We start from the raw sequence: 9,865 nt of genomic DNA, 5'->3' as shown, positions 1-9,865 counted from the left end.
TCTTTTAATTTTCCCCCTTTTTTTTAATTTAAAGATTTTCAATATTCAAGCTTGAGGTCAGTGATTCGGAGCTTTTGGAATGCAAATCTTCGAAAGTGATAAAAATTGTGACTAGACTCATTCGTTGTGTTCAAAATGGGCTATGGAATTCCAACCATCTTTTTCAGGCATCATATCACTATCAAACGTTCCACATTTCATTTGGCTATGATGCTAAGTTGAAATTCTGTTTGTTTCTCATTTGATTTTAAAATAATAATAATAATAATAATAATACAAACATTGGATGTGGTGGAGATAAGAAAACATACAATTGCTAGCTTATGAAACTGAAGTCCTCTGTCTCCAAGAAAAAAATTTCAATAAGTTGGAAAAAAAGGTGTAGGGTGGAGTTGGCTTGAAAAAACGACAACGCAAAGAGGTGCAGGTTGAGATGGGAACCATGATGGTGTTTTGTTTTTTTTTTCCCCTTTTTGATGGGAATAAGATGCTTGTGATTAGGCCATGGAGATTGCAAGTTGGGGGCAGGGAGGAGGTGGGAAGACCAAGGAGGATGGGGTGACAGTTGAGAAGGAAGAACATGCAAAGAAAAAACAGAGCCAGAAAGTTGGAACAATGGAAGAACCGGTTTCAACCAGTTTCACTGCCCAATTTTACTTGAAGGTATTATAGGAGGACAGGTTTCAGCCTGTCAAGGGGAGTGCTTCATTCGCTACGTGCTGATGAATTGTGAAACGAATCGGCTGGTTAGCTTCGGGTCGCTAAAAAGGAGGATGTAACATCCAGAGCAACAACATACTTCAGCATAGGGCTTACTAGCCTGGGCAAAAACAAGACGGCGAATCAACCACTGTAAAGAAAGCAGAGCAACAAACCCACATCTCCAGATCATCAAGTTTACGAATTTCAGCTTTGGACTCAATACCTTGCAACTTGGAGAAAATGCGTTTTTCGCTGACAATGCCAATGATTGTCGAAGTCATGAATTATCATCTATGGAAGAAGGTGAAGATCTGCACACTGCTGCCATCTTATTCACTTAATCTGCTTCCACTTGACACTATTTTGCCTCTTTTATTTTATTTTCTTTTCTTCTTTCAGGGAAAACCATCTTCTCCTAGTAGAATACAATATTACACTCATGTTCCCGAATTCAGAGAGAGACCAAAAGAGAAGCCGCCATGATACCACAGGGGACCTGTAAATTTCGCTGGACTAGACTCCATTACACAATTGAAAAGTATACAGCACACGAAGTTAAAATATACATTGATACTTCTTATTGATGCTATAGGTACTAGCATATTATCTGAAAGTATCTATGTGCAGCTGGAGTAACTGAATCTTGATGCTTGATCTGCAATGTACCATATGGTTGCACAATAGATCTTGCAACTCAGGGCAGCAGGAGGGGTTGAGATCGGTTGTCGTCATTATCTTTGGGAGAAGCAGCATCGAGCATCGCACCCTGGTGGGAGATACATCATTCAACCTGTTGATGGAGCCAGGGGGCATCATCAATTTTGGAGGGAACAAATATGGCAGCAGTGCACATCTTTACTGGATTGCCACGTCTTCATTCTTGACTTCAGAATTCATAACAAAGCTGGGAAACGCCAAGGTTATGTCCCTGCAAACCAACATTACAGGAATCAATGAAGATGAGACAGAATGGACCTCAATTTTAGAGATAACAGGCAACCCAAAATGCACTTATAATCATAACAAACTCGCATAACAGGACAATGGTAGCTCAATCTGAAGAACTACTCTTTTATCTCTCTTTTCTTGAATTGACAAATTTATTCTCTATCTTGAACACGGGTGAACTGAGCAAATATGTGGACCAGAAAATGAAACTACCACATAGGAGGACAGCAGGTGGAGATTCTGAAAATTAACTTTATGGTTAACCCAATATCCATGATATGCACAAAAAGGTCATATATATGATTGCTGATAAGACTTTCGGATATAGGTTGGAGTATGTCGGTGAATAAAGAAATTCTGGGAAAAATGTTAACGAAAGGTGTAGACAAAAAAAATTATGAAAGCAATCAAGAAAATGTTAAAACAAGGAAAACTGAAGGTTTAAGTCCAGAAAAGTGGCATTATAGAGTTGTAAAAAGAACATTCACTGATGCAGATGAGTAGCATGACCTTGCAAGACAAGGGCAGGTGAACCAGAAAATGCAAATTTGAGAAAAGAAATCATGGCATTATAGAGTTCCTTCTAATCATCAAACATTCCATGTGGAATTTCTGTGGAAACCAGGCCAACCTCTATTTTGGTTAAACAATATAATTTTGCTGAAATGATTTATGACGAAGTAGCCAGATTCCTATGACATTCAGCAGTAAAAGATAGGCAGTGCATGAATCTTTTCAAACAAATTTGTAAAACTTTCATGAAAAACAAATGTAATCTTGGAAATATAATGCTCGGGAATTGCAAAAGTGTATAAGAATTACATAACACAGAAAATGTTCTGACATATAAAATTCAAGCTATGATCCCTCACATATAGGTCGACATTGAATCTATACATATCACCAGGATTAAAGATCTACACAGTTCACTTCATGTAAACAATTGCAATAAAAATATTAGGTTTGCGGGGATATTGCAAGATACTAAAGGATAATTGGTTTTAACTTCATCTGAAAATTTTTAATCAAAATCAGTTGAGTCATGCGCCAGAACTCAAGAATCAGTACCTGCAAAAGTAAATGTCATAACTAGGCACATCCAAGAATACCTAGGGAATTAATGTTGAGGTGTAGATCGATAGACCATTCTCCAAGAACATTTGAGGTCTTATCACTTTATATAGCATAAGCAACCATCATATATCACATAATATCAGGAAAATAAAAGCTCTCAGAAAAAAATTATATATCGCATATGAAATTCCCAAGATAATAAATTAAGCAAAATCATGTAGAAAACCATTAGTTATAGGGACAGTAAACCATGCAATATGGAAATTTAGTCTAAGGCTCACTTTAAGTATGGAAGAGTCATGTTCCGCAACATAGATGGATTTTTTTTAACAAACTCCTTCCATTCATCTAGGTCTATTATTCCATCACCTTTTGAATCTGCCTCACTGAATGTCTGTAGAGGTAAAGGAACATGAAAATTAGATAATCCAAACAAAAGCTACAACTGCATATAGTGCAGTCAATTAACATATGGAAGATACCGAATGAAGAAGATTCTGTTTCACCTTATCAACAATTTGTTCAACAACTTCATCTGAAAGAAACAAATCTGATTCATTCAAAAGAGCCAGCACCATCTCCTTCAACTGTTGAAAACATTAAAAAATGACAACAGAACTCTCCTTAGATGACATCAGATGCATGATACCATGTTTGAAATGAATTCTTTGTACAGATTATAAGAATCTTCTGGAGTAGAATGAGATTTGATTAGCAAGTATTTAACATAAGCATGAAGTACAAAAGAACATTAGTTCAGTAGATGGAAGTTATATTAGAATCGTGCCATAACAATTTTGATAAGCAGCAAGCTTTATCTCTTTTATATGATATTGGTGGTACACATAAACTATCTGCATATTTCAGAATTTTTCGCAGTCAGTTTTCAACCTGACTCTAAAACTCTATGAATCAGAGGAAATTTTCTTGCTAAGATAACGCTACGAGAGGGACATGCCATGATAAAGTTGATTCGCTGGATTTCTCACCTGCAATGATCCACTTAGATATTTAACTAACCATCTCCACAGTCTATGAAACTAAGGACATAAATAGCATTTTTCCCATCCAAAAGCAATATAACTATTGAAAGGCTTAATGCAAATAGTAAATTTATATCCAACCCTCTTGTTCTTACCCCTTCATCCATTGTCCCCTCGTGCCCTCCACCTATTTTCTATTCCTAATTTTTTTATTCCCTCTCTCTACTCTCCCATTTCTTTTCTTTTTGGCTTTCTAGCATGGTATCAAGCAAAAACCATAGAATTAGCATTCTACTGTTTGTTATGTCTTTTGCATTTTCCCAGGCCTCTCTTCCATATTGAAAAGAAGAAGAGGAAAAAAAAAACAGAAAAAGAAAAGAACCCCCCTCTCACCATGGCAAGAATGAGTTGTGCCGTTTGCACTGAATAATTGAAACGATCAAATATCCTAAAGTATGAAACTGATGGCCAGTAATATAGTAAGATACAGTATGAGCAGCCATTTAAGTGCTCATGTATGCAGATGCAGCTTGGCTTGATGACCACATCATGTTGGACCAATGCAGTCCTCCTGTAGCTAGGGTTCTATAGAGCTGCTAAGCACCTGCATAGGCCCAGAAAACCGGCACATGCAGCCCAGAGACATAAGGATTTTGATGATGAATTGTTGTTTACTAAGCCACTTCCCAAGGAAAAAATTGACTTTTGAGTGCTTATTTGAAGAGTAGCAGTCTAAATGCTATCTGCTTTCTTTACTTGGTAGACTGTTTAAACACCAGTTACATGAAATGCATCTTTATAGTTCCTAAATACATCGTGTTTTTTTAAAAGTAGTAGTGTAATTCTGTGTGTTTTTAATTTGTTCATCATCATATAATTGGTTGTTTGCTGCATTAGCTTATTTTAAATTTAAGCATGGTTCCTAAAGAAATATTTAATTTTTAGGTTGATTTGTCATACGAATATAGAATCTTAAAGACGTGGAAGTGTACAGCTAAACTTTCTTTTATTTTTGAATATCTCCATTCTTATTTCTAATTCTCACTTGTTCTTATCATTTTGATTTATTTTTTTGCTAAATGTCCTCGTAGCAGCAACAACATATGCACCCACATAGCACATATGCACTGTGTGGTACCCCACCCTCTGGCATAACATGGCCAACTTTTCTAATCTTGCCAATGAGTTAAAGTATACTAACTCCATTGCATATACATACCTATAATGATGATAATCATTTCAAACAAAGTCACTGAAGCTCTTTCTCCAAAGAAAAGGTTAGCTTTAGTAAAAGAACACCAATGATTTAAAAGTAATCTTCCAAAAGTTACAGCTGGAGTATTAAGTGTCTGGTATTGTAGCTATTACACCTTGGAGTGTTTTAGTGCTTCTCTGGATTAAAAAATTGAGTTGTTTTGGTGCCATAAACTTTGCCGTCTATATGGAGACTAGTGAAAACTCTATCCCTAGGTTGCATGTCAGTGTTCATTACAGTTTTTGATGACAGATTGAATTACTTATGGCATGTTCAAAGGTGTGGACAAACATAACATGGTTGCAGAAAATATGGGGATTTATTTCTTGAAGAATGATGCTATTTTGTAAAGCAGTCAGATTAATTTGAAGTAAGAAGAACCTAAAGCTAATAATGACCTTTTTTACTTGATCACTATAATTCCACAGAGGACAATCTACAAGCTGCTGTTTGAGCAACCAAGGAAATTTGGGAACAGCTAACAAGACTTTGTAACTTGTTAAGTGAAAAGGTTGGATATCCTCGTTGTTTCAGCAGTACAACATCCAATGAAATCTTCCAATTATTTGAGATAAATTTCTAAAATTCTTAAAGTATCCAGATTTCCTCCTTTTTCTAACATACCACAATTAAATTCTTCTATTATTTTGTAATGAATGTTTAATAATTATCAACTGAACTCATGGTGCCAACAAAAAAAAGATATATTGTACCACTGATGACAAGATACTGTACAGTTGATTGAACACCAACTATTTTAGAGGCTTCAAACTATAGTCTACAATGCCCCTTTGACTACATGACGACGCTTGCTAGAATTTCGAAGATGATGGATCATGGGATCTATTACCATTCATCGAGCTAAAATGATTTATTATTAACAGCAATACTACTGGCCAAGCTAAGATACTTATGGCAACCACCTCCTCAATACCGAAAATCCAGAATAACCAAAAAGCATGCTGCAGAAACTAAACCTTAACACAAATAATGGAAACAAAGTAATAAAATAACCGATGATAGTTACCTCATCACGTTCAATGTATCCTGTCTGCCTCAAGTCATACAATCTAAATGCAACTGCCACAAATATACCCCAAATTTGTGCGTTAAAAATCAACCACAATCATTAAATTATATCAAAAATTAATCAGAGACTTGCTGGAAACAAAGCTAACATATTCTGAACTCCTACATGCGAACTGCCATTTGAAAAGATGAAAACTTGAATTTTCAAATCCACTGCTAAAAGAAGTCTAATAGAATCCAAAGCATAACATAGTTCCATTAACATCAAAACCTATAGAATATATCGGCTAAGAAAAAGAATAAAAATAAACCTAAATTATATATGGTGAAGATCATACATGCAATTTTATCTTCTTCTGGAGCATCAGGGTGGAAAATGCTAAGTGATCGAACAAATTCTCCAAAATCAATAACCCCATTGCGTTTGACATCAAACAAGTCAAATACCTACAGAAAATTGTCAAGATAATATGAGAAATTGAAAATTGCCAAGATAATATGAGAAATTGGATATATGGCACTCCTAATAGGCTGCCATGCACAAAACTTTACAGTCATCCGTCATATAACTCAGTACTCTAGCACAAAGAACAAGATTGTTAAAACTTAAAACCATGGTTTCAAAAACCGTCAAAATGGATACGACCGGTACCTTACCATTCCAGCATAAACCAACACTAGTATAGGTGCCAGGATGCCAAAATAGCTATGCCATATCGTACCATACTGATTTATACCGGTTTGTACTGGTGGTACCATACCGTCCGTATCAGTCGATACTGATGGTTTTTCAATTTTTTAGACCATGTTAGTTTTAGTACGTAAAGTCAGTACCAATACCACACCGATACTGTACCATTTTGATTAAAAAATGGTACAGAGTTTGGTACTCGTTAAAGCTTTCTTCCATCTATCAAAGCTCCAAATAGGTAAACTTGTGAAACCCAATTGATTAGACAAATCCCATTACAGAAAACTAAGGCATTTCACAAGTCCCCAAAAATTATCAAAGATATGACTAAAATTGAAAAGAAGAGTGAGCTGACCCTGTCTGCAAACAGATTTTGCTTCTTGCTATTCCTGAACAGCGCAAGTTGGAATTCTTCCTGCTTACAGAAATGATTTAGGTGCTCATACTAGGAGGCATAAAACCAGAACCATGAAGCAAATACACGAATTCCAGAGTGTTAAACAAAGATAATACCTTGTGTATTAGCCCATCTTTGATTATCGAAAAACTCAACTTTTTATATAGCTCATATAAAGCTTCTACTTCACTCACAGTAACTGTCATGCAATACAGTGTAATTCCAGTTAGACATGGACATCCAGGAGTACTGTAATATTAGCAATAAATGGAAAAAAATGCATCTATCATCCACTTAGATGAAACTACATCAAATAGTCATGCACTGGACAAGCAATTACAAGCTTAATACAAATTTGATAAACATTAGGATGCCTGAGATGCATGAGTTTTAGGCTCAAAGCTTAATGCACTGACAAGGAAAAAAAAATCAACACTTGATTCACAAATACATCCATGCTACATATCCTAAAGACAGTAGCCAGATATTGGAATGCCATGAAGATCACCGTGAGAATATACTAGATCCTCAAGCATGAGGTTTTGAAAACAAAATAAGAAAGACGAAGAAAAGGTCAGATACTCACAAAATATGGCATTAGCAAGAATAAACTCACAAGTTGTCTCAGTAGAAAGGACTTTTGGATCTTCGTATCCAGGTGTGTGTTTGGCGTGCTTTGTAGAGATGCAGCCCATCAAGCACGCAGGTATAACCAAAATATCAGATGAGATGAGAAACAGATGCCTTTAGTGCGACTCCAGGGTCAAGTAAGCACCTGCCAATCAACAGAGAAAAAGAAATTAATTGCACATAACATGGAAACATCAAGGGGGGCATGTGCAACATTGATCCGGATGGGAGAATGAAAATTTCATCATAACTAAATCGAGAGTATGAATTACAAAAGTCATAACTTAAGGGATGACTAAAAGAAAGGAAGGGGTGGGGGGAGTAAACTTATGATTTAAGACATGACGAGTGAATGGTTAATACAACACAGGAAAGGCTTCAACTGAGTTCAGACTTAAGATCAATGATTTCAAGGTCTCATCATATATAATGATTATTATTGGTAAAATCATGTCTGTGCCATGTTATATAAGAAACTTTCAAAGTGCTCCAAATCATGTCTGGGGAGCCGCTATGTAGTAAGAAGTCGATCAAAAGTCATGTCAAGCTGTGGAATAGCCTAGCGCCTCTTGTGCATTGCCCCTCCTCTTGACCACATCTTCATATTTTGTACCCCACCTCTTTTCCACTTGTACATAATTTCTTCATCTAATAAATTTTGAGGGAAGCTTCTTGCTTCCTCCTTTCTCCTTCAAAAAAATCTATTTTCTATTTTTTTTGTGAAAAAAAATCAATATATAGGATGGAATTGGTGAAAGATTCACAGTCGAGACAGAGACAATTCCCTAGTCTTCCTTTGCTTTCAAAATCATGGTTTCTCCACTTGAATTCCATTCATTAGTTAGAAGAAAAGTAATTGATCAAAATGATTATTTGAGCCAAAACAACAATCAAACAACGCATAATGGAAGCTGCCGAATTCAGAGCATCAAAATTTTCCAAATATCAGCTTAAAAAAATTTACAGCAGATTCTTCAACTACTTAATTTTAACTCAGGCCAAAAGTCGACGGGCAACGACAGAATCACCTGCATGGATTCAAACCCTAGTACTAGATATCCAAGAACCCACCATGCAGATCATGATACAAGAGTCTAAAGGCAAAAAACTAAATAAAATCTTGAAGGCATTCCAAAAACTTCAAGCTACGAACTATGTGCGTGCGCCAATTGGATTCCCAGAAAAAGCACCTAGAAAAAAGTTATATTTTTTAAAAAAAATCTTCCGAGAAACCAAGAAAAACCAAATTGTAGCTTCGGCTTCCATTCCAAGGTTCTTCCTTCCTCTCTTCCGATCATCACCAAGAGGAAAAACAGCGAAAAATCACCCCAAAAAAATTGTAAAAAAGCACAAATTAAGCATAAGTCTAGTATATAAACACATACAGCAAACCAAGACCCCAAAATCCGAGCTTTTCGACTGCATTACGAGAACTGGATCAAGTAAAGAAACCGTTCCGATCAAGAAATCGAAAACAGAGAGAGAGAGAGAGAGAACGAAAAAAGAGGTCCAGTTACGAACAATCGTATACGAAGCCCTCTGCAAATCGCTCACCAAGGAATTCGAATCGCCGAGCTCTCTTTTTCTCCGGCCTTGGCGTGCGACGCTTGCCTCCCCTCCATCTCCCCTCCTTCCGGCCGTTTTATAGTTAAAAAATAATAATTAAAAAAAAAACAGCGGTAACCAGAGCCACGAGTCAAAGCCCTTCAGCGGTCAGTTTTTAGGGTGAGATTGATTTGGATTTGGTTTAGCTTCTTGCGGTCCCCAACATACCCGTACAAGATACATACGTCAGCCAATGGTGAGAGTGTAATTCACTAGAAATATTTATATAGTAAAATTAAATGACACCATGCCCCCCATTTTTCTTTGCTATCATCTTTTATACTACCTGTTTATCTATATATATATATATATATATATATATATATATATATATATAACATACACATCAATCAGAAGCAAGAGTTTGATTTATTAGATTTATAAGATTATACAATATTAATTTAAGCAAATAAGAATTGCCGCCGTCTGTTTTTTTTAATTATTATTAGTCACATCTGCACAGCCATATGCCTTTCTCAATGCTGGTTTGAGTAAATACGGAAGCATCAAGAAGAGTTTTAAAGTCTAACGACAGGTTGATGATATTTTAA

General features: G+C 36.0%; 1 protein-coding gene across 4 annotated transcripts; it reads right to left on the bottom strand.

Moving 5' to 3' along the window:
- Nucleotides 1-1,065: 1,065 nt before the first annotated feature.
- Nucleotides 1,066-9,373, bottom strand: LOC103714201 (calcineurin B-like protein 7). Of its 4 annotated transcripts, none has more exons than XM_039125445.1 (9): nucleotides 9,231-9,373; nucleotides 7,666-7,854; nucleotides 7,196-7,278; nucleotides 7,038-7,097; nucleotides 6,330-6,438; nucleotides 5,990-6,042; nucleotides 3,231-3,311; nucleotides 3,006-3,118; nucleotides 1,066-1,630 (listed from the first exon to the last, which is right to left on the bottom strand). In XM_039125445.1, the coding sequence occupies exons 2-9, from the start codon at nucleotides 7,772-7,774 to the stop codon at nucleotides 1,558-1,560; spliced, it is 681 nt and encodes a 226-aa protein (XP_038981373.1). In that variant the 5' UTR covers nucleotides 7,775-7,854; nucleotides 9,231-9,373; the 3' UTR covers nucleotides 1,066-1,557. The 4 variants fall into 4 exon arrangements, with proteins under 4 accessions (XP_038981373.1, XP_038981375.1, XP_038981374.1 ...); XM_039125447.1 differs by having other exon boundaries at nucleotides 7,696-7,854; nucleotides 9,231-9,372; XM_039125446.1 differs by having other exon boundaries at nucleotides 9,264-9,365.
- Between the last annotated feature and the right edge of the window lie 492 nt (nucleotides 9,374-9,865).

This window comes from Phoenix dactylifera, chromosome 4 (assembly GCF_009389715.1).
Source record: "Phoenix dactylifera cultivar Barhee BC4 chromosome 4, palm_55x_up_171113_PBpolish2nd_filt_p, whole genome shotgun sequence".
Taxonomy (NCBI): domain Eukaryota; kingdom Viridiplantae; phylum Streptophyta; class Magnoliopsida; order Arecales; family Arecaceae; genus Phoenix; species Phoenix dactylifera.
Note: the sequence above shows the minus strand (reverse complement) of the source record. Positions and strands in the feature narration are given on the sequence as shown.

Coding starts and splice junctions, on each gene's coding strand:
- LOC103714201 (XM_039125445.1), bottom strand. CDS start 7,774: ATGGGCTGCATCTCTACAAAGCACGCCAAACACACACCTGGATACGAA. Junction 7,279..7,665: donor TCTTGCTAATGCCATATTTT/GTGAGTATCTGA, acceptor ATTGCATGACAG/TTACTGTGAGTGAAGTAGAA. Junction 1,631..3,005: donor ATGACTCTTCCATACTTAAA/GTGAGCCTTAGA, acceptor GTTGGTTTGCAG/GGACATAACCTTGGCGTTTC.